This window comes from Leuciscus leuciscus (genome assembly GCF_965113295.1).
Source record: "Leuciscus leuciscus genome assembly, chromosome: 3".
Taxonomy (NCBI): Eukaryota; Metazoa; Chordata; class Actinopteri; order Cypriniformes; family Leuciscidae; genus Leuciscus; species Leuciscus leuciscus.
Window position 1 is genome coordinate 5999273 of NC_138727.1, and position 25332 is coordinate 6024604.

The 25332-nt window shown below is 38.5% G+C and overlaps 2 protein-coding genes across 3 annotated transcripts in view; one reads left to right on the top strand and one right to left on the bottom strand.

Annotated features, from left to right (window-relative positions):
* The first annotated feature begins 4671 nt into the window (after nucleotides 1-4671).
* Nucleotides 4672-15861, top strand: atic (5-aminoimidazole-4-carboxamide ribonucleotide formyltransferase/IMP cyclohydrolase). The gene is made up of 16 exons (XM_082163825.1): nucleotides 4672-4828; nucleotides 5424-5550; nucleotides 5679-5822; nucleotides 6285-6373; nucleotides 9595-9746; nucleotides 10579-10735; nucleotides 10828-10953; nucleotides 12128-12235; nucleotides 12358-12443; nucleotides 12602-12691; nucleotides 13293-13418; nucleotides 13786-13878; nucleotides 13984-14166; nucleotides 14759-14914; nucleotides 15108-15335; nucleotides 15498-15861. Exons 1-15 carry the CDS (start codon nucleotides 4813-4815, stop codon nucleotides 15225-15227), a joined length of 1773 nt encoding a protein of 590 aa, XP_082019951.1. The 5' UTR covers nucleotides 4672-4812; the 3' UTR covers nucleotides 15228-15335; nucleotides 15498-15861.
* fn1b (fibronectin 1b) overlaps nucleotides 15845-25332 on the bottom strand; it is a 28063-nt gene continuing 18575 nt past the window's right edge. The window contains exons 38-46 of one of the 2 annotated variants that reach the window (XM_082163751.1): nucleotides 19545-19745; nucleotides 19350-19439; nucleotides 18104-18558; nucleotides 17883-18021; nucleotides 17626-17787; nucleotides 17400-17525; nucleotides 17214-17320; nucleotides 17022-17111; nucleotides 15845-16812 (exon numbers count right to left, since the gene is read on the bottom strand). In XM_082163751.1, the coding sequence (XP_082019877.1) occupies nucleotides 16735-16812; nucleotides 17022-17111; nucleotides 17214-17320; nucleotides 17400-17525; nucleotides 17626-17787; nucleotides 17883-18021; nucleotides 18104-18558; nucleotides 19350-19439; nucleotides 19545-19745 (1448 nt within the window). In that variant the 3' untranslated portion in view covers nucleotides 15845-16734. Of the gene's footprint in view, nucleotides 16813-17021; nucleotides 17112-17213; nucleotides 17321-17399; nucleotides 17526-17625; nucleotides 17788-17882; nucleotides 18022-18103; nucleotides 18559-19349; nucleotides 19440-19544; nucleotides 19746-25158; nucleotides 25320-25332 lie in introns of those variants that run through there. The other variant, XM_082163750.1, reaches the window with a different exon arrangement.

Consider the following 25332-nt stretch of genomic DNA (forward strand, 5'->3'; position numbering starts at 1 on the left):
TAAGCCCCGCCTCCCCGTGTTATTCAACGGGACGTGAGACCAACTAAACAATTAAATTACACTTCAAATATCTTTTTTCCAAAGGTGGTTTCTTTCATTTGCTGTCGTTTTTATCACGCTGATGTAAGTTCAAGTGTCTGTTTAAAAAATAAGTTGGTTTTTAGTTAGTTACGTGATGCGGTGGTGTAACGTCATGATTGACAGCTGTGACTGACAGGTTCTCTGAGCGAAGTAGTCACTGAAGCACCAACAGACATTTTTTCGGGATCTTCGGAGGACTGAGGAGATTGTGTTTACTTTATTTTTAAAAGCCTCTTGTCGTACTGCAATCAATTTTTTAAAAAGTGTGCAGAATCCACTCTCCCTGAGTGCATTCTGCGAGAGTGAGGGCGGAGCGTTGATTTCGCGGCTTTACTTCCTGCTCACTACTGCGCAGGTCTGGTCCCGAGATCGCTACTGCGCAGACTCAAGTTCCAATATGTCAGCGCCATATCGGGACTCTGGCGGCTTCAGTTCTCATCAATGGAAGAGAGCGAAGGGGCGTCTTCCATCTTTTTTTACAGTCTATGATCTATACAGGTGGAGCTGGGGAAGGTGGAGGGTTTCTGAAAGCAGCTACAGACTGATAACAGTAACACTACCGGTACTTGTTTGAATGTTGAGGCGCAGCTCATTGGCCGCTGATGCAACAACAACCAATCAGCTGTGCTATGTAGATGATGACTTGAACTCTACCAAATGAGTTAGACCTATCAGCCTGCACCATCTAGAGTTTCAAGCCAGAACTAGTTCAGTATTTCCCAGGGAATAAAAGGGACTCCTGTGACAAGACAACATGCCCCACTATACACTATAAGATAAATTATAAATATATGAGGATTGTTCAGAAATGTTTTCAATGTCTTTTGGTTAAAGTCTACCTTAATTTATATTGGCTTCTGTTTGAATGTATAGTAGTGCTGTTTTATCGTGTTTACTCCGAAAGCTTTCTTTATCAATCATTACATTTTACAGGTTTAAATTCACAAAAACGTTGACGTTGTTGATGATGATGATGATGATGATGATGATGACAATGTTTGTATGAATCAAAACCTTTATAATAAAATTCCAACTTTGTTTTTAAGACATACAACGTCAAAAAACAGCTCGAAAATGGGACTTTTGACTTAAAACCTCAAAAAGTCCTGTCCCTGTGTGTCAACTAGCCCCGGCATCCTCCATTTGAATGCATTTGTGTGCATGCATACATAGTAATTTTGCATACAAACGCACACACTTTTCCCGTATGAGATTGATTGCTTGCAAAGCAGTCTCATGCAGATGGCATCTCTCCTTTTGACATGATAATGGCTCTAAATTGATGAAGACATCTCACTCATTCTCTACCAGCTCGCTGACAGGCCTTACCCAAACACTTCAACCTGCTACAACTACCCATCAATCACCCGCAGCCCCTCCCACCTTATGTCCCAAACGCTTGTCCATTTTAATCAGCTAATTCTCTCCTTCACCGTCACCCCGTTCACCGATACAACACTGTGTTTTGCCCATCTTCTCTCACACTTAATCTGCTTTAATGAAGTCCTGATCTGCCAATTAGAAACAATCACAGTGGAGCAGAAGATAAATATAACCATCACACTGGCCAAGCTGGAGGGGGGTAAAAAAAAACACACTAAAAGAGATACAGATACAGTAAGCAAGGACAGTTCAAGGACTTCTGAGGTTTAGTGGGAAGCTGTTTTCTAGATTTGGTGTCAAGGTTGCAAGATTTGTTCTAGGAGGTGACTTTATTATCAATGAATCAATGAATTTCCTAATGAAATGTTGGAAACCAATTGAGCATGGCATTTGAAACCCTAAGTATCAAATTGTGTCCTGCACTGTTTCAGACATAAATAACACCCCAAATCATGCAGTTTTTTGAGGAGAAGTGTGCTTGTCTAAGAGACCAAACTTACAATTTTCATCTGATGGATGATAAAAAAGGTAAAAAATACTTTGAAGAAACCATATCAAGAGCCGAATATCATAGAGGCTTAAGAACTCTTTTGACCACCTAGCCACCCGTAGCCACCTGGCAACACCTTAGCAACCATCCTGAAAATCCTAGGTTTTTATTAAAGCAAGCCAGGATATTTGACTGTTATGTTGCATATTGTATGTAAGTGGGTTTTAAAGCATTTGTTTTCCCCGGTCTAGGCCACTTTCTCGCCTACCTCAGCGTTTTGCACTCCTTGACTAAAGAGAGTTGTGATGCATTTAAGAGCATCAATAACATCCAACCTGTTCTGACCCTGAGGCAAATAAAAAGTTATTGATTCCGCCAACCTCACGGCACCCTTAGCAAAAGGGACTTTTTGTTGCCCCTGATGAAACACTTTCATCTAATCACTTGGCAAAATCTAAAGAGGTGGACGGCTAAAGAAATAAATAAACAAGTAATGCCTCTGGAGATAGAGTGCACACCTTTGGAGATGAAATTAGCCTGAAGTTGTTGCAAATCAATGAAATCGATGCAATCAGCTTAACTGACATAGGTGGCGCAAATCGTCCAGTTGGGGTTCGCTCGCTCACAATTCCGTCTTAATTGCCCTCCAGGGCCAAGTTTGCGCATGCCATTTGCTCACTTTAATTAAATTACAAAGACAGGTTTCCAAAAGTCGTAAGAGCGCTGGCTTGGCACAAGCCCAGTAATTAAAACGACACCCTTTTTGATTACTGGAATGTGCCCTAATGAACTCATTATGTATTTTAACCCAAACACACCAATTACTGAGCTGGCAGAAGACATGCAGCTTACTGTAAAAACTCAAGGCTTTTGCAGAAGCGAATAATTTAAGCGAGAGGTTTCTGATTTTAATGTCCACCCTGAAGATGGAGTGGTAATTGGAGCGGTGGCATATTTGTTTGCACACATGCTGAGCTGTGGTGCTCATGTGTCCGACTTGAGTTTGAATCATGGCTTGTGATCTGGCTGATTTCTTAAACCAACTCATTTTGATGACAAGGCCCGGTTTCACAGACATATTATTTTAAGTTCAAACATGCTCAAACATACATTTTAATCTGGGACTAGCTTAAGACTTATCTGTGAAACCGGGGGGCAAATGTCTTAAAATTTTAAATACATTTGCAGCTGTTTATGCATAATTATATTTTTGGTTTTGTCACTTTAATGGTATTACCTTGGCCTGTATGTTAAGAGTATTATTCATGCTCAAAACTGATATGATTTCATCTATAAAAAAAATAAAATAAAAAAAAACCTCTTTATATACAATCTTTAATAAATACAAGTAGCAAGGGCTGTGATTAATTTTAATAAATGGGTTTTGGTGAGTGGAAAACTGTGTTTACAATAAACTGCATTGGTCATTTAAAATTACAATTTATATTATTTAAAAATAGGCTGATACGATGTATAACAATGTATGTATTTTTATCATGTCTGACTGCCCTGAATGTCCTGCCCTGAAACATAGTTTATGTTGTTGTTTTTTTATGACATATGCATGTATTGTTCAACCAGTCGTTTGCCTTTGATGTTCGCATCTTCTTTCATTCTCCTGTCATAAAAATATGTGAAATTCTTCACAGGATGTAAAAAAAAATCCTATATACTGAGGTTACAACCCAAGTGTTGTACAACCAAATCATAAATTCTTTGACTTTCACTTCTGACTGTTTTTCAACACATTTAATGACCTGCTTCAAAGAAACACTCTTTACTTTTCCATGCCCTAAAATTAGCATAAAGTATTCGATTACTAAGTACAATGCAGTACACTGTACACTGTTGTATTTTCTAATGCAATATGTTTTACTGTCAGGCTAATCATTGCTTAAATGTTAAAATACAATTTGTCTCCATTAGGAACAGTATTTTTATACTGTTTTTTTTTTTATACTGTTTTATACTATATATATATATATATATATATATATATATATATTACTGTTTATCATTTCAAACATAATTTAGTGAAATGCTTTTTGTTAAAAGTGTGATTGTGATATTTTTATTTTACGTGGCTTTTATCAGATATTTGGTGATTAATGCTACTGTAAAAACGCTTGATGTTGTGGGAATTTAGCTCCGTTTATTGAGATGAAATCATCATGTCAATCTCTTTGAGCTGTTCATGCTCTGCTGGATCTCAAGAGGACACATTTGAAATGGAGGAGGACAAAACGAAGAGACTCTAAAGGTATTGAATGCTTACAAATGATGAGACGTGCTGTCAAAGCGCAAGGTGTGCAAGAGGCGCCATCTATTGGTGTGTTTGCTAAGGTAAACGCCATGATTTTTCATTCAAGTTCAAGCCCGTATCACACCCTTTTCTTCTTGTTCTCCTCCTTGTTTGTCTGCGTTTCTGTTTGTGCTTGGCTGTGTGTTTTCACTGTTTTGTGAACTGTATATTTACAATAAAGTGTGCTAAGGCATTAGCATTTCTATTAAATGATTTATTTATAATACATATATATTTTTAATAAAACACAAACAAACACTTCCTTGAGCTTCGTTAAAGTGGGAGTGTCATTTGATATAAAAAAAAACTACATTTCCCATCATGCATCAGCATTTCTATTACACGCATTATTTATAATAAAAAAATGTAAACAAAACAAACAAACACTTCCTCGAGTGTCGTTAAAGTGGGAGTGTCATTTGATATTAAAAAAACTACATTTCCCATCATGCGTCTATGCGGATAAAACTATTGCCACCACGTGTTTTCATTACCAGCGCGCGGTGCACGAGACATTACAGCACAACTCTCAAATTTACTCTGCATTACCTTCAGCATGGCATCTGAACTAGGTAATCCTATGTCGTTTTTACCTTCTGCACTCTTCTGCTTACAAATCAAATACTTTTCGTTGTGTTTGGTTTTGTTGGATGATGTAGCACGTCATCCCATTTTGATCCGTCACAGCCTTTTTTTTTCTTTTTACATTAACTTCAATATCAGGTTTAAAAAAGAGTAATTAGTTCCCATTCTGACAAGATACCATGGTATTCTTCGAATTGTGTTAGTGTATCATGCGTATAAGTGATGCATGAGTTAATTATTAATTTATTTGTCTTTTTTGCATGAAATTTAGTGTCATGGTATGTATCAGGGTACCATTTTACCGCCTGAAACGATTACTATAACATGTTACTGCCACAGTAATTATTTACCATACTTATTTACTGCAGTACCATGGTATCAACATGCTATGGTATTGCCATAATATTCCATATTTGTTTTGCTTTATTGAGAAATCTGATTTTGTGCAAAAGTGATAGTCATGTGCAACTGAAGTCCAGTCCTGCTGCAGTTGTTAAAATATCAGAGTTGTGTATTTTCTACTGCATGCACAGTTTATGATTGTCTGTCTAATTGATTTGACTAAATGGCCTTCTCCTTCAGCTTTGCTGAGTGTGTCGGATAAGACCGGACTGGTGGAGTTCGCCAAGCGACTGGTATCAGTGGGTCTGTCATTAGTGGCATCAGGAGGCACCGCCAAAACTCTCCGAGATGCTGGACTCACTGTTAGGTCAGACATATTTTACCACACGCCATTCAAACTTACTTCTAGATGCTGTGAATGTTAAATCTTACAGATATAGTAAATAATTATAATAAAGGGCTTGTTAATGTAAACACTTTTTTTTTTTCATGCAGGGATGTCTCCGAGCTCACTGGATTTCCTGAGATGCTTGGAGGAAGAGTCAAGACCCTTCATCCCGCTGTCCATGCCGGCATTTTGGCTAGACAAACTCCCGCTGATAAGGCTGACATGGAAAAACTAGGGTTTAGTCTTGTCAGGTAATACTGTTTTTAGTAAGAATATGATTTTAATGCTAACTGTTTTATAGTAATAATAACATGGTACTTGTTTAGCAAGTTCTGCTTAATAGATTTCAAATTCAGGTCATGGTATTTCATGAATGATCGTCATGTGCCACCAGTACAAGCTATAACCCGGTTAAGTGGTGCTAACATGCTTTCCATTGTTTTTTTGTTAGAAGTAGAGACTCAGCATGGCTAATCTAATCACTGATAATTCAAATAGTGCTGCTGTGGTGTGACCAAAAGTCTTGATCTCACTTAGACAGGGTCATATGAGCAGCACTGTAGTGTGTATGGGTAGTAATGATACAATCAAGGCAGGTCAGACTTGTAGTCTGGATGTTTTTGTGTACTGTAGCCAGTAAATAATCTTTAAATGATTGCATCAAGAGAAGAGACAGTAGTACCTAATGTTGATGTAAACTTGTGTTCCTCAAGAGTGGCTGTGTGCAACCTTTACCCGTTTGTGAAGACTGTCGCATCCCCCAGTGTGACCGTGGAAGACGCTGTTGAGCAGATCGACATCGGTCAGTACCATGTTAATTGTTCACAGGGTCTTAAAGGGATAGTTCACTTTGAAATTAATTTTTGGTATGTTTTAGCTTACCTCAAAGGCATCCAAGATGTAGGTGTCTTTTTTTTCGGAGTAGTTTCAATTTTGATATTTTTAGGTCAAACCGTTCTTGTCTGTCAGTCATATAATGCAGGTCTATGGTCACTGTCTCAAAACAGCATGCACAAAGTCCAAATTAAACAATTCCCCATCGTCCAAATTAAACAATTCCCCATCGTAAGTACACATTGATGGCTTAAGACACGAAACGAGCGGTTTGTGTGAGAAAACGAACAGTATTTATATAGTTTTTGTCCTCTTGTAAACACACACACCCAAATGATAAGAGGACGCGGGTGCTTCGGTCTGCGCAAGCGCCGGAAAGCGCCGGAAAAGGTCAGAGGGCGCGGGCGCTTCGATCTGCGCAAGCGCCGGAAATTATCTCTCGTGAATCCACACTGTCTATTACTATTATTATTATTATTAGGCTAGTAGTAGTAGTAGTATCATTGACTGCACCCTTATGAGTAGTACACATAGTTTCACATTGGTTTGACTAGCAGCTGCTTAGTATAGGCTACACATATCTTCTCTTCTTATAACATATCTTATAACTCTCTCATGTAAAACCATTCTTACCAAATATATGGTGCAGAAATACATTTTATTGCTCATTTCGTGTAATGCCAGCTTTACAAATACAAAGGACACATACAAAGACGTTGTTCACATACCTCCGTTGGATGAGAAAACACCATAGGCACAGCTGATGATGTCAGTACTATGCGATCCTCTCCTTGGTTTATAAAATCATCAGGGGAAAAATGATCGCTGCAGACCCTCCTCAACTTTAGTACGTTTATGGGTGTGTTGATATCCAGCCGAAGAGCGATCAACCATAACTTCAAGAGGGAAGGATTATAAATTGGGAATTCGTGAAAACTCACCACTCCCGGATGAGTTTGCGCGAGCATACGAAATTGTTTTCTTTTACGTCGGTTTAAACATCCTGGATAAGCGCAAATTAGAACCATTTCGATTAGCCGTCTTACCTACAATCTCTGTTCTGTGTAAACAATGAGTGACGTACACGCGCGAGAGATTATTTCCGGCGCTTGCGCAGATCGAAGCGCCCGCGCCCTCTGACCTTTTCCGTCGCTTTCCGGCGCTTGCGCAGACCGAAGCACCCGCGTCCTCTGATCATTTGGGTGTGTGTGTTTACAAGAGGACAAAAACTATATAAATACTGTTCGTTTTCTCACACAAACCGCTCGTTTCGTGTCTTAAGCCATCAATGTGTACTTACGATGGGGAATTGTTTAATTTGGACGATGGGGAATTGTTTAATTTGGACTTTGTGCATGCTGTTTTGAGACAGTGACCATCGACCTGCATTATATGACTGACAGACAAGAACGGTTTGACCTAAAAATATCAAAATTGAAACTACTCCGGAAAAAGACACCTACATCTTGGATGCCTTTGAGGTAAGCTAAAACATACCAAAAATTAATTTCAAAGTGAACTATCCCTTTAATTTAGGGGTTAATAATTGATCCCTTTATTTAGTATTTCCCTTGACTTGAATTCACATGCTTTTGTATGTTTAAGAATGTTAAGAAATTTGATAATTTCCTACTTTTAAATGTTTGGTAGAGTGACGATTATAAGAGTGTAATGGTAATCTACCTGTAAATTATGAAATTATGCATTTCTATTATCTCAGAGTCTCAGAAAGCCTGTCCAGCACAGTAAAAAAAAATACTAAAAGAAAAAATATATTTTGCCCAGAGTAAATAAAGCCTTTTTACAGAACAATTAATCACGTAAGCATATATAAACGGATTTATATATTTTTTCCGAATAAGCTCTTATTTTTATGTTTTTTTGTTTTGTTTTTTTCTTCTTTTATGTTTCTGTTTAGGTTAAATTTATTATTTCAAATGTTGTCATTTTAGTACTTTAACTTTTTATTTCAGTTATTTGCCAAGGCCACCTTTCTAATTTCACATTTTGTTAGTTTTTCATCTAATATTTATACTTTACTCTCTATAAGCTTTATTTCATTTAAAGCTACACTGTGTGATATTTTCCCCCATCTAGCGGTGAAATTGTATATGACTACCCAGTGAATATTAGTTTCTGTTCCTTTCAATTCCGAGGGCGTTTTAACTCCTACGGTGGCCGTATTATTCCAAAATTAACGTGGCTTCCATTTCGACTTCGTCCAATTGCGTCTTTAAAACTATCACCTGTGATCGTCGCAGCACAGATTTATGTTACAAGGTAAACAATACTTTTTCACCATTGACGTGAGGAAAAGTAACGCAAGTTATACTAGAGGTCGTTCTGGCGTTATGCACAACCATGCTATGGTTAGACAAGCAACTATAAAACTTTGAATTTACACAAATAGGCTGAATTACCTGTCTAGAAGAAAGCAGGCAACTTCGGCGTCCGTTTTAAATTCTTTGCTCCTCATGAGCTCTTTCCATCTGGGAAAAGTTACTCCAGTATTGACTTTGGTCTTGCTGATTTGCCTGTCACGTTGACGTTTTAATTCTCTCTTTCGCTTCCTTGGCGACTCTGCTACATGTCCTCAGAAATAGGCGTGATCCTCCATCAGCAATCTTTCAAATCTGCCGGCAGTCGCGAGTAATCTCCCCTTCGCATTCGTCTCTGTGTCACTGAGTGTAAAGCGCGAAAGGCGAAGCTTGAATTTACAGGTATGTCCCTCTTTGGCAAATGTAGTTTCAAGATGGAGGGGCAACATGGCGACCGGCATTCGAACCCCTCACCCGTATGTACTTTCAATGGCAGATTATAAACTTACGAGAATACTTTATTACTTTAAAGAAGTAAATATACATTAATGAGCACATATATTTTTGAAAGAACTAAGTGATTTTTGCTAAGAATCAACAAAAAAAATTACACAGTGTAGCTTTAATGAAAACAATTTTAAAAGTTTTGGTTAACAATGCTGATTTTATGGTAGCATTTATTGTATTTTGTATTGTATTTATTATTTGTAACGTATTGGGAATTGTGGTTGATTTTCATGAATGTCATATTAAAAAAAAGGTTGGGGGGTGTTTGGGGTAAAATGTTACACGGACATCTTTATCTTGGCAGCTTGTGTCAGATTCACCATGTTGTCTCTAATTTCACCGTTAATCTCAAAATCATATTTAGGTGGAGTTACTCTTCTTCGAGCGGCAGCTAAGAACCACGCCAGAGTCACTGTCGTCTGTGATCCTTCCGACTACAATGTTGTTGCCAAGGAAATGGAATCTTCCGACAGCCACGATACCACAATGGAAACACGCAAAACTCTTGCACTCAAGGTAACGGTGACGATCCTATCAGAGAGGAGATTTGATTAAGCTTTGACGACCCACTGAACTTTGTCCACATCCAAAACTCAGTGAATCCCACCTGACATGAACTGAACCCAGTGAAATCTGGAGGAAAATGAAAAATGAATGGATGCAGAACATATTAATTTTAATGTAATACTGACCTTGATTATAGACAAATAGCCAGGCTTTAATTTTGTTCTCCTTTCATTCCAATTCTAAATGAAATGTGTACAGATGCCATGTTACTGAGTAGCTAATGCTCTGATTTGTGTGGTAAATCATGTTCAGACATTTAGTTTTGTTTTTACCATTGAGCAATAGACTTGCTCAGGGTCCCTTTTACCTCAAATAAACAGTCAGTATGGTCTATTAATCATTATCTAACTTAATCAAATCTAATATTCTCAACTCCTAGAGTCCCACCTAACAGAATGTTTTAGATGTCTCGCTAATTAAAACGTCTGATTAAACTCATCGACTTCTTAGTGTGGTGAATAGGAAAACCTCTAAAACATTCTGGGAAGTGGATCTTGAGGACTGGAATTTGATAAAGAGTTTCACAACGGGCAATTTTGGTCTCACATTTTAAATAGCTGATGCATTTGTCAATTTTATGTATGTAATTGTATGTCTCCTCTGCTGTTGTTAAATTATCGTACAGTATTCATTTGTATAATATTAGCCACCCTTCTCTCTAGACGTCTCTCTGCATCTGTTCCCCATCAATCTGATTAAGGGTTACTATTTTGATAGACAATTACTCAATTTCATTTATTGAAATGCCTTTGTGTGTGAATTTGCATTTGTAATCTCTCAGGCCTTCACACACACCGCTCAGTACGACGAGGCCATCTCTGATTACTTCAGACGTGAATATAGTCGAGGAATTTCCCAGCTGCCTTTGCGATACGGCATGAATCCCCATCAAGCTCCTGCTCAGCTCTACACTATGCGCCCAGCACTTCCACTCTCTGGTATATATGATCGCATATGCTACTACCAGACAAATATTCAACCAGGAAAGTTATGATATTAATGTTCCTCTCCATTTCTGACTGTGCCTCAGTGCTGAATGGATCTCCAGGCTTCATTAACCTGTGTGACACTCTGAACGCCTGGCAGCTGGTGAGAGAGTTGAAGGGAGCTCTTGGTTTGCCAGCCGCCACTTCATTTAAACACGTCAGCCCTGCAGGTATGAACACAAACTTGTTTCCCAGATGCCAGGAAAGCTTTGGCCCTGTTTATACCTGGTGTTAAATGAACACGCCGACTTTTTGGGACTTTAGCTTATTCACCGTATCCCCCAGAGTTAGATAAGTCCATACATACCCTTCTCATCTCTGTGTGTGCCGTAACTCTGTCTGACGCACCCACCGCTAGCCTAGCTTAGCACAAAGACTGGATGTAAATGGCTCCAGCTAGCATACTGCTCCCAATAAGTGACAAAATAACGCCAACATTTTCCTATTTACATGTTGTGATTTGTATAGTCACAGCGTGTACAAATAACAAGGACACATGAGACACAGCCATCTTCTAACCGTATACATACTGAGAACTATATTCTCAGAAGCCGAAGCACTGCTACTTCTGCGGAGTGATTTACTCCAACTCTGAGTGAACTCTCTGCTCCTCACCACGGGGATTCTCAGGTGCTGCGAGCAAATCACTCTGCCCAAGTCCCAAAAAGTCGGCGTGTTCCTTTAAGATGCGTTTTGGTCGATCGGATCACAAGTAGATGAGGCAGACAGATTCCCATTTACATCTGCTGTCTCTTTTGTCCATTTTCAACCACTTCTGTCCTGATTTCTTCCAGGGGAGGGTCTATGGGCGGGTGAATGTATGGGCTTTTTCAGGTCTTTCGATCTATGGACAAAATAAGCTCACACAAACATATGAATGCAAAAGGAGATGACTGAAAACACACGGAGAGCAGCAGCTTTTGTTTCTGCTCTGACAGCCACAAGACCAGCCGAACGCTGTGAGAGTGTTAGAAATCAGGAATGGTGAGAGAACATTTTGCCTGGTACATTTTTCATCTTCAAACCAAACTTGGGTCTTCAGCCGAGAAAGTTTGAATCCTGTTTGACTAGTGCGCTTCTCATGTTTACGCAGTATAAGCTGTCCTTTTAATGTCTGTTCGAACACATTTGACCGCATGAAGATCTACGCCACAAAATAAATCTGGTTGAATGCGTTTACTTCTGGAAGTGGACAAGGTCAGAACATTTTAGACCCCTTTTAGACCTGTATTTAGCGTCGTCCACTTATGAACCGATCGACCAAAACGCATCTTAACACCAGGTGTAAACAGGGCCTTTGTTGTAGAGTTTCAGAAAAGATCTCAAACAAATGTTCACATTTAGGAGCTGCAGTTGGCGTCCCATTGAGTGAAGACGAGGCCAAGGTGTGTATGGTGAATGACATGCTCAATGATCTCACCCCTCTTTCCACCGCATACGCCAGAGCCAGAGGTGAAACATCTCTCCATTTCACTCCACACTTCATTTTCAAACCAGAAGCATTAATCTTCTGTGTAGTTTGGCTTTTTTAAGCCTAAAAAAAGTATGGATAAATCTGAAAAATGTATTTGTAGGTTCTGACAGGATGTCCTCCTTTGGAGATTTCATTGCTTTGTCTGACGTATGTGACGTCCAGACTGCCAAGATCATCTCCAGAGAGGTTTGTGAGAGAGAAATGAAGAATAACTTTGTCATTCATCACTAAGAGATCATCTAAGAGTTCACATTCTCTCAAAGCATTAGCCTCTTATTTAACAAATACTTGATGCATTTATTTATACATTTTTATACTCAACTTTGACTTATTTTTTTTTTAAGGTGTCAGATGGTATCGTTGCTCCTGGTTATGATGAGGAAGCACTGCGAATTCTATCCAAAAAGAAGAATGGAAACTATTGTGTTCTTCGGGTAAATCACTCTTATGGATTGATTTAAAGAGACAGAAGGATAGTCTTCAGACTATTATTGGACTATGTTATCCAAGTTTGCTTCACGGTTTCACATTGCATTGTCTTTTTGGTCAAAACCAAAAGGGGGAGGGGTAGTGATTCTGTACCTTGATACTTTAATATATGTAATAATACCGATAATCCTGAGTGAATAGTGAATTTAGTATGGAAGTATTGCTCTCCAAGGCTGCCTTTATTTGATTTAAAAATACTGTAAAAGCAAAAAATTATTACAATTTAAAAAAAAGTTTTTTATATTCATATATTTTAAAATGTAATTTATACAAGGATGGTGAAGCTGAATTTTCAGCATCATTACTTCAGTGTTACATGATCCTTCAGAAATCATTTTAATATGCTGATTTGCTGTGCAAGCATGTTATCAATGTTAAGAACAGTTGTGCTGATTTGTCGAAACCATGTGATGCATTGTTTTCAGGATTCAAAAGAATAGCATTTATAGATTTCAAGTACTTCAAGGTTACTGAAAAGAATTGCCCATGTGCTTCAACACAGCTCTGTCACTCTAAGCCTTCATAATGTATGTCTTGTTCAATTAGATGGATCCTGACTATGAACCGGATGAAGAGGAGGTGCGGGTGCTGTTTGGTTTGAGCCTCAAACAAAAGAGGAATGGAGCCATCATTGATAAAAAGCTTTTCAGCAACATTGTGTCAAAGGGCAAGGTGAGAAACTCCATTAATGCTGTAATGTTTGTTTAGAAAGTTCTGATTTTGGTTGCACTTTATTTTACATTTTATGTGTACTTGCCCCCCCCCCCCCCCCCAAAAAACCCTAAGTAATACAAGGTAACTACATGGGTTAAGGTTAGGTTTTGAGGAATAACTACATCGTATGTAAATGGGGAACAGGACTGTAAATGTTCAGTTTTTTTTTTTTTTTTTCAGTATTTAATTGATTTGTTTAACATCTTTAGCTTAGGTAAGGTTTTTAATGTTACGTTTTGGGGGTGTGATTTGATTGGACTGTGGAAGGAAGATGAGTTATGATATTATTTTCAACACAGAAAATGTGATTTTGATCTCATTGCAGCTCTCTGAGAGTGCTCTTCGAGACCTCATTGTAGCCAGTATCGCAGTGAAGTTCACTCAGTCCAACTCTGTGTGTTATGCAAAGGATGGTCAGGTAACCAAAAAATAAATAAATAAATCTGCAAATGCCATTTTAAGCCATCATGTAAATGAATGAAAATTAATTGTAAACCTCATTATTATGGTTTGTGTTTGTTAGGTGATTGGCATTGGCGCTGGGCAGCAGTCTCGTATCCACTGCACTCGGCTGGCCGGAGACAAGGCTGATAACTGGTGGCTCAGGCACCATCCCAGAGTGCTCAAAATGAAATTCCGCAGCGGAGTTAAGCGTGCAGAGATGGCTAATGCCGTCGATCAGTATGTCAGTGGAACAATTGGAGAGGTATTGTATCCAAAAATTGGTCATTGTACTATGCATATATTAGCCAGCCTAATTAATCAGATGATATTTGGCTGTTTTGAGATTATCTACATCCTTGCGTAATGGACCAGATCTTTCAGATAATGCAAATTTTCTTTTTGAAATCATTGTGTGAAATTTGAGGAGTTATTTTGCAAAAGTGTTCTTTGTTCTCAGTTTTTTTGTGATAATTTGGGATCGTAAAATTGTTATATATTTGGATGAATCTGATAAACTGCCATGTCTTGTTCATTTCACCACTAAAGACATATCTAATATAAAGATAATGATGCTTGAAATGATAGGATTTGGTAGGAAAATTTGCTTAATTGTGAAAGTCACTTTTATTTCATATTATGTTTTGAGTGAAATGACTATTGTTTTGTCTGATGATGAGGATGAAGATTTTATTTTTTATTTTTTATTTTTTTTAGGCATGTTTATAAAAGCTACTTAAATGTCATAGTTATGACTCTTAGTTAAAAATTGTGAAACCAGGCCTGTGTGTCAGTATTCCTGCAGATTGCTGAGAGGTGGAGGTTTTCTGATGACATTTAATTTGTGTATACGTCAGGGTCCATATCTGGAGGCTTGGAAGGCTCTATTTGAGGAGATTCCTGAGCCTCTGTCAGAGGTAGAGAAGAGGAACTGGATCAGTTCTCTGCAGGCTGTGGCCCTCAGCTCTGATGCTTTCTTTCCCTTCCGGGACAATGTTGACCGTGCCAAACGGGTAAACACCCTCTCCTAGTTACCAAGCTTAAATCATTGTTTCCCTTATTCATGCACCTCATTTATCCTTGCACACTTGTATACTTGTATAATATAGCTACAAATCACTTTGGTGACATGTTACATGTCTATACTTAAGATGGCAAATGAAAGGCATATAAAAGTGACAATTTTCTATCTGTGTATGGTTTTAGAGTGGTGTGGAGTACATTGCCGCCCCCTCTGGCTCTACTGCTGATGAGGTGGTCATAAATGCCTGCAATGAGCTGGGTATTACCCTGGTGCACACCAACATCCGTCTCTTCCATCACTGAAAAACCCTACACAACATCCAGTTGAATACAAATATCCAACCATTTTCACTGTTACAAAGGTTTAGGGTTTCATTCTTTTTAGATGTGCATCTTTTACTGTAATTCCTGGTTTCTACTAATATATCATAACTTAGCCCAATAGCTAGTCTGTCCACTCAATAGTTTTCTACCAATATATCATAACTTAGCCCAATAGCTAGTCTGTCCACTCAATAGTTTTCTACCAATATATCATAACTTAGCCCAATAGCTAGTCTGTCCACTCAATAGTTTTCTACCAATATATCATAACTTAGCCCAATAGCTAGTCTGTCCACTCAATAGTTGAAGTATTAGAATTGAGTTTCTCTTTTTTTTTTCTTCTTGCTGCTAAATAGTTAAGAACATTCTTCATGCATTCCTTTAATACTGATACATTAATAAGATGATCCACTCCTGTTCATTTTATTATAATAATGTGTATTCTTTGCATAATTTCTGCCATGATGTCCTTATTTTTTCTGCAACATTTTCATTATGAAATTGCCTCCATACTCTTCCTGATGCATTCCATTGTGCTGCCTTTAATGTCTCATGAGCATTACAAAATAAAAAATAAATAAAAAAATCAAGCATAATAGTTTCTCAAAGATTCCATCAAGGGTTTATTTGCATTTATTGACATGTTTTGTTTTTTGCAAGGTTTACTTTCAAATCAAATTCTTTTGGAATGAGATTCTAGTGAAATTTTATAAATACAATTCATGAGTTTTGTAATATCAAAAGTGTTTTTTAACAGTAGTGAATACTGTTGACAGTAAAACATTGACAGTCAAATGCAACAAATAACATTCTATACAAGCAGACACTTCTGAATGAAAGGATAGTCAAAAATTTTGCAAATTAACATACAGTATCAATCTAAAAACAGTGCTGACTCTAAATAATGAGCCATGTGGGGCAAAAAAGATTATCAAATTTAGACTTGGTATTTGCTACCCCAGTGGTGCTCTAACATTCTTATAAAACAGTGCTTTTCTCCCATACTACCGTATGTCTCATGTTTGCCTATTTCAATTAATAAAGGTTAAAATCGGTTAAAAATACTAGTAAGGTAGTTTTTTTGTAAATTGCCCTATTAGTTCATAAAGGCTAAAATCCTTTAAAAATAATGTTTTTGTCTTTATCAATTTATTTTAACTAGAAATCTCTATAAAAAAAAAAAAAAATCTTCACGTAATACGGAATGTGTTCTTTCCCATTGCAGTTTTGGTATAAAGTAGATTGTATTAATTATTAACCACACTAGCAAACACAAGTAAAAGCCAATCAAATTCCTCAACGTAACAGCAGCCAAAGGCTGTGAATGATGCATCACAACAGACATTGTGTAAAGCAGCAGCTGAACAGATGTGGTAACAAACAGGGAGGCTTTAAGGCAGTATGTGTTTAGTATGTTCTCTTATGTCCTACGTGAAATATTGCATAATGGGGGCAGGGGGTCATGGGCAGTTCTGTCAGAAAGGTTTCACTCTAGGGTTTTGGGATTGGTTACAGCATCTGCAAGAAGCTCAGGTCGGAGACACTCGATGGGACATTGAATGTTCTGGAAGAACAAAGGGAAATATGTTATACAATGAAAACCAGAACTATTTATATGCATAAATTCAAATGTGTACTATGAACCTCGGCAATGCATTGCAGTGTTCATTGCACATTTACCAAAAATATAACGGGTACATTCCCAGCTTGAAAAACTAAAGATATTTTGTGTGGCCATTTGAAATGTTTGAATGAATGAAGGCAGATACCCACCACTCGTTGGCCGTTGTTTAAGCGGACAGGTTTCAGCAGCTGGGAGGTTATCTCAGCACCAGGCTTTCTGCAATTCTCACAGCGCCAACCCTAAGAGCAACATGTACACAATGAATTTCACCAGACTCAAGCATAGAAATGTGAAACACCCTCTTTGAAGTAACCTTTTCTACTGAATTAAATAGTTCATACCTGCTGTCCTCCATGGCATGTGCAAGTGCAGATTGCCCCCAAGTATTCCTTCTGCCACTGGTTTCCGACCTGGTACATCTTTCCGTCATCGTAACATATGGACTCATCTATAACGAAATGTAAGAAATTTATATCCCACTGCTTGGAACTGAAGAAACTTGACTATACAGAAGAAGAAGGACTTACGTGGTTCACACTTGAACTCTCCTTTACCATTGCCAAGGCAAGTGCAGCTCATCAAGTGACCGTTTTCTGCCCGTCGCTCCCACTTTTCACCAATACGGTAGTTGTTTCCACTGTCGTGACACCATTCTGTGTAAAAACAGGCATTCAGAGTGCATACGCTCTTGATAGACAGGATTGCCTTCAGGATAAAATCCACCATTTGACCTTCAAGTGTGAAGTTACTCACTGGAAGAGTCGCATCTAAAATGTCCACTTCCCAGGCCAAGACATCTGCACCAGAGTTTGAAGCCAGTATCGGACATACGCTCCCATTCTTCTCCAACATCATGGTAAGTGGCCGTGAAGGTGTCATAACATGAGTCCTTGCTGGATGAAACATCTCCTGTTACTGTTGATTTTATAGGGAACAAAATAAAGAAACATTTAAGGCATAAGCATGTGCATTTTTAAACTTTCATCAATGTTCATAGATCCTTTCTCGACCTGTGTTTCCAGCTGTGACAATTTCCTCCAAGATCTTGTGTTTGAGGGCTCCTTTCAAGGCCTCCACAATGACATTATAAGAGGCACCAGAGGTGAGACCAATCAGGGTGGCAGTTGTGGACGTTCCTGGGAGACGCATCTGCAAAACAAGAAAAGGTCCATCTTAAGAGCAAAGGTAAGGTGATAAAGAAATTCGGTAATTTATCCTGTACATCCTTTACCTGGAACTTCTTCTCATCTTCATGGGTAATGGGCTGACAAGACACCAGATAACCAGAACTCTGCTGGTAGGGCTGCCATGAGATGGTGGTCTGGGTCTGGGCCTCTTGCGGTCTTCCTGTCTTGTCCTCTGAAAAACCAAAAGGATGGCCATCGCCTGGCTTCTCACTAACCGGAATAATCTGAGGTACACGAACCCCATCGGGTCCCACCTTAGGGATGTATACTAGGGTCTCCCCAACTTGAGGCACATAAGGCTGGGGTCGGGGTTGTTTAGGTTGAGAGACTGGTTGGTTGGGCTGATTATTGAATTCTGTGTACTCCACGTGCTGCCCGTGTGCGTCAGGTGATTCATGCCCAGTGGGACCCACTACATGAACTCTGTTGTCAGGCTCAGGCACATCCAGCTTGTCTGGGCCGCCATGGTGAGGCAGGCTAGGCAGATCTGAAGTCAGCTCTGGGCGGGAAAAAGGTGTTAAAAGCAAAGCAGCAGGTAAAGAGGCAGCCAGAGTTGCATCTGCAGTCCAGTAAGGCATTGAAAGTCGAGTCAAGTAATGACAGTACTTGCTGACATAACTTTAAAGGGGGGGTGGGTCCAAGTATTTTCTCAAACCAATGTTTTGCAATTAAACAGTGAGGAGGAAGTGCATGATATGATTATACCAACCAGTTGAGAGTCTAAATATCAAAACAAAGATACTTTGCATCACGTTTGGATTGGATATGGTGTAAGGCTAAGAAAATTCAGTCAAAAGAATACACTTCTCCTCAGAGTGAAAATATTGCCGAAAGTGAGATAAAATGTTCAGTATGGACCAGCCCTTTAAACTCTGATCAAGGTTTTTGATCATAGTAGTCCACTGAGAGAACATTTTGCTTGAATCAACAAGGTAGTGATAAGCTAGCAAGTGTGTCAATTAAGCAACATTAAATGCAATTTTTCCTTCATTTTGCATTTCAGTTCTAAATGGCATTTCACCATTAAAAAGCTAAGCACTGCAACTAAGAAAAACTATGGCTTGGCAAAGTAACTTTTACTAGTAAAAGGCAAGTGAGTGCAATATCAAAGCTTTTATAAAATACAGTGTTGGCTAGTTTAACTAAATGTGTTCCATTTGGCAACAAAGCATAATGGAGTACACCTCATGTATCAATATGTGGATTAACAATTTACATTTATTCATTAAGCAGATGTTTTTATCCTTACAAATGAGGAAAATCAATGTTTTTATATGAGCAAACACTTACGAGTTGTGGCTGTGCCAACCAGTGGTGCACTTCTCTGGGTATTCATTAGGGCAATGATCTTAATGATGTATTCGGTGCCTGGTTTCAGACCTGTATTTAAAATATCACAATATGGTCACATTTTGACATTTGTTTTCTAACATCTACTGTATGTATACCACTTGTGGGTGTAACGTGATGCAGTCTGGGTCTTACCAGTGACGGTGGCATAGTTCTGACCAGCGGTAGGACGTGGTTTAAGCTCACGAGGCGGACCACCTGATTCTTCATAAGTGATGTAATATCCTGTAATTTGTGTTGGAGGGGGTTGCCAAGTAAACGAGATGGAATTGGGGGTCAGAGAGGTGAACTGAAGGTTGGTAGGAGGCTGAACAGCTGACTGAACAGTTGGCCGAGCTGTGATGATATAAAGTTCATAAAGGTCATTCTGGGAAATGTCAATCAATTTATTTTGAGACTTCATGCATTAGCATTAATACAGTGTATTACTCTTCCCACATGGACAAATTTGCTTAGTTGTACCTGTGGTTACAGCCATTGTGAATGGAGGGCTTCGACTATTTCCGTTCAGTGTGAAAATTCGTTTCCTCGTCACGGCCAAACCGTTCGAGATATCAAAAATCTGTTCGCAAGAATTCATCCTCAATGTCTTGACTTCATTCACACCGAGTTTGGTGGCGATCGGATGAATTCCCTAGGAGGAGTATTTCACATTCCATTGTATGTGTTTTCCAAACAACGTATAATAACCGACTTCCTGTTGGGCTTTTGTAAAACTTAGAGCACAAAAGTTGTTCGGCCCGATTAGATCTATATGTGTACTGAGTTTCATATTATTACATGCAAGCGTGTTTGATTTATGGACCAAGTTTTCGGACCCCATTCCAGGGGGCGCTGTCGAGCCCCCCTGCCACGCCCCGGTACCAGCTTCAGTCCGGCCCTGATGGCCGCAGGTTCTGACGTGTGTGCAAAATTTAAAGAGTTTTTGAGCATGTTAAGGGCCCCAAAAGTGGCAAAAAGGCAAAAAAATAAATAAAAATCCTTCCGGAAACAATAGGGCCTTCACCCTTTCAGGGCTTGGGCCCTAATGATCCTAACGAGAACAATAGGGCCTTCGCCCTTTCAGGGCTTGGGCCCTAATAACATAAAACAGTTATTTTAAATAAAATTGTAATAATATTTAACAATATTACCGTTTTTACTGTATTTTTGATCAAATAAATGTTGCCTTCGTGAGCAGAAGAGACTAATTTTAAGGCGAGACACTACAGGTGAATAGGGTATAAATTTTAACTAGCAGACATCACCATGAAACTTTCCCAGTAGATTACCTACATTAAGATGAGAAAAAAATGTATTACAAGTTTTCTGTAATTTAATGTTTAAATATGCAAATTAGGCAATATCTAATTAAATATGCACTAATTTTATATATTTAAAAAAAACGAAATCTGAGTATTGGATAAAGCCAGGTTAAAAAAGTTTTTTTCATTGTGTTCACATATTAGATGGGAAAAAAAAATACAAAGGGATTTATGGATATCTACTTTTGTTATCCTGTAAATCAGAATATACTGTCAATAGCCTTAAAACAATGATTTTCGCCATGTTTTTTGGAATAAAATGTTATATAAATCAGGCTAGGAATAATATATTTACAAATCCCTCTGTAAATGTCTTCATAATATAACTAGTTACAAGACTGGAAAATTTGGTGTATATAGGTGCTACTGAAGTGGAGATTTCGGACTTGGAGTATGAGAGAAAAATCATTTTGAGAAAACGGGCTTTAAAGATTTATCATCAGCCAATGAGATTGCGCATTCAGCCCTTTTACTTTCACGATTGGTTGCTGATAAAAAGGAAATGACCATATTTGGATCCGACAGCATTGTACAGTAGAGAGAGAGCTTTCCAGCAGTGCATGTGATGACAGAGTGACGGCAGCGATTGCGGAGCAGCATGTTGATTAAGAACGCCAACTTTTGTTGAATTTATGAGAAATCTACAGACGCAAACAGACAAAGTGTAGTAAAATAAAGACCTAAATGTGTATTTCAGACTTTTTTCACCACAAGTCTGAAAGAAGACATGTTATTGAATACAAATATCCAAAAATCTCAAAATTGACCAGTAAAAAAAAAAAAAAAATGTTTTTGCCTGCCGTGTCTCGCCTTAAGAACTTTAAAACTGACCCCCAAAAAAATTAAAAAGCATTTGCTACCTCTCTATATCAGATCTCAAGACAATTAATTAGTAAAAAAACATTAGAAATAGTTATTTAAAATAGGACATGTGACCTATTGAGAGAGGACAATGATCATTTTCTACAAAAAACTTCAAGTTCAGGTAGACATGCTTACCAGGCTTGTCACAGTTTTTTGGTGGGGTTCCAGGTGGAGTTTTGGTGTCCGGTATCTCCTGCCCCCTACTGTCCACACACCAGCAGTAACCTGTGGACGGCCAGCACTGCTGAGGCCTGTACTGACCCTCCTCATCACACCGAGGGATGAAAGCTCCTAACGGGTGAGGACTGTCTCTCTTCTTCTCACACTCTGTCTTGGGACGACCTTCAAGGGAAATTTACCAGAGATTATAGAATTTACTTGGAAGGTTAGTTCTCCAACATTTTTTATTCTTTCATCAATAAGTCACCCTCATGTTGTTCCAAAACTCATAAGACTTTCGTTCAACTTCGGAAACAACCAATGAGGTTCATTCGACTCACAATAGTTACATCCATGAGATCAGCCTCTTACCACAAACACACTGCGGAAGTTTCATCAAGATCAGTTAATGTATGCTGTAATAAGCTGACTTCCTGTTGGGTGGAGCTAATAACATAGAGTGCGGAAGTTGCTCGGCCCGATGAGATCTATATGTGTACCGGGTTTCATATTATTACATGCAAGTAGGGGTGGGCGATATGGCAAAAATATCATATCACGATTTTTTTCAGGAAAATCACGATTCACGATTTTATCACGATTCTTTTTTATGTTGGTTTTACTATTTTGTGACTGAGCATTACAGCCAAACTAATGTCCATATTTGAAAAACAAAGCCTTAGGTAACAAAATTTAAAATAAAAAATTTGTGTTGGAGGGGGTTGCAAAGTAAACGAGATGGAATTGGGGGTCAGAGAGGTGAACTGAAGGTTGGTAGGAGGCTGAACAGCTGACTGAACAGTTGGCCGAGCTGTGATGATATAAAGTTCATAAAGGTCATTCTGGGAAATGTCAATCAATTTATTTTGAGACTTCATGCATTAGCATTAATACAGTGTATTACTCTTCCCACATGGACAAATTTGCTTAGTTGTACCTGTGGTTACAGCCATTGTGAATGGAGGGCTTCGACTATTTCCGTTCAGTGTGAAAATTCGTTTCCTCGTCACGGCCAAACCGTTCGAGATATCAAAAATCTGTTCGCAAGAATTCATCCTCAATGTCTTGACTTCATTCACACCGAGTTTGGTGGCGATCGGATGAATTCCCTAGGAGGAGTATTTCACATTCCATTGTATGTGTTTTCCAAACAACGTATAATAACCGACTTCCTGTTGGGCTTTTGTAAAACTTAGAGCACGAAAGTTGTTCGGCCCGATTAGATCTATATGTGTACTGAGTTTCATATTATTACATGCAAGCGTGTTTGATTTATGGACCAAGTTTTCGGACCCCATTCCAGGGGGCGCTGTCGAGCCCCCCTGCCACGCCCCGGTACCAGCTTCAGTCCGGCCCTGATGGCCGCAGGTTCTGACGTGTGTGCAAAATTTAAAGAGTTTTTGAGCATGTTAAGGGCCCCAAAAGTGGCAAAAAGGCAAAAAAATAAATAAAAATCCTTCCGGAAACAATAGGGCCTTCACCCTTTCAGGGCTTGGGCCCTAATGATCCTAACGAGAACAATAGGGCCTTCGCCCTTTCAGGGCTTGGGCCCTAATAACATAAAACAGTTATTTTAAATAAAATTGTAATAATATTTAACAATATTACCGTTTTTACTGTATTTTTGATCAAATAAATGTTGCCTTCGTGAGCAGAAGAGACTAATTTTAAGGCGAGACACTACAGGTGAATAGGGTATACATTTTAACTAGCAGACATCACCATGAAACTTTCCCAGTAGATTACCTACATTAAGATGAGAAAAAAATGTATTACAAGTTTTCTGTAATTTAATGTTTAAATATGCAAATTAGGCAATATCTAATTAAATATGCACTAATTTTATATATTTAAAAAAAACGAAATCTGAGTATTGGATAAAGCCAGGTTAAAAAAGTTTTTTTCATTGTGTTCACATATTAGATGGGAAAAAAAAATACAAAGGGATTTATGGATATCTACTTTTGTTATCCTGTAAATCAGAATATACTGTCAATAGCCTTAAAACAATGATTTTCGCCATGTTTTTTGGAATAAAATGTTATATAAATCAGGCTAGGAATAATATATTTACAAATCCCTCAGTAAATGTCTTCATAATATAACTAGTTACAAGACTGGAAAATTTGGTGTATATAGGTGCTACTGAAGTGGAGATTTCGGACTTGGAGTATGAGAGAAAAATCATTTTGAGAAAACGGGCTTTAAAGATTTATCATCAGCCAATGAGATTGCGCATTCAGCCCTTTTACTTTCACGATTGGTTGCTGATAAAAAGGAAATGACCATATTTGGATCCGACAGCATTGTACAGTAGAGAGAGAGCTTTCCAGCAGTGCATGTGATGACAGAGTGACGGCAGCGATTGCGGAGCAGCATGTTGATTAAGAACGCCAACTTTTGTTGAATTTATGAGAAATCTACAGACGCAAACAGACAAAGTGTAGTAAAATAAAGACCTAAATGTGTATTTCAGACTTTTTTCACCACAAGTCTGAAAGAAGACATGTTATTGAATACAAATATCCAAAAATCTCAAAATTGACCAGTAAAAAAAAAAAAATATGTTTTTGCCTGCCGTGTCTCGCCTTAAGAACTTTAAAACTGACCCCAAAAAAATAAAAAAGCATTTGCTACCTCTCTATATCAGATCTCAAGACAATTAATTAGTAAAAAAACATTAGAAATAGTTATTTAAAATAGGACATGTGACCTATTGAGAGAGGACAATGATCATTTTCTACAAAAAACTTCAAGTTCAGGTAGACATGCTTACCAGGCTTGTCACAGTTTTTTGGTGGGGTTCCAGGTGGAGTTTTGGTGTCCGGTATCTCCTGCCCCCTACTGTCCACACACCAGCAGTAACCTGTGGACGGCCAGCACTGCTGAGGCCTGTACTGACCCTCCTCATCACACCGAGGGATGAAAGCTCCTAACGGGTGAGGACTGTCTCTCTTCTTCTCACACTCTGTCTTGGGACGACCTTCAAGGGAAATTTACCAGAGATTATAGAATTTACTTGGAAGGTTAGTTCTCCAACATTTTTTATTCTTTCATCAATAAGTCACCCTCATGTTGTTCCAAAACTCATAAGACTTTCGTTCAACTTCGGAAACAACCAATGAGGTTCATTCGACTCACAATAGTTACATCCATGAGATCAGCCTCTTACCACAAACACACTGCGGAAGTTTCATCAAGATCAGTTAATGTATGCTGTAATAAGCTGACTTCCTGTTGGGTGGAGCTAATAACATAGAGTGCGGAAGTTGCTCGGCCCGATGAGATCTATATGTGTACCGGGTTTCATATTATTACATGCAAGTAGGGGTGGGCGATATGGCAAAAATATCATATCACGATTTTATCACGATTCTTTTTTATGTTGGTTTTACTATTTTGTGACTGAGCATTACAGCCAAACTAATGTCCATATTTTAAAAACAAAGCCTTAGGTAACAAAATATAAAATAAAAAATTTGTGTTGGAGGGGGTTGCCAAGTAAACGAGATGGAATTGGGGGTCAGAGAGGTGAACTGAAGGTTGGTAAGAGGCTGAACAGCTGACTGAACAGTTGGCCGAGCTGTGATGATATA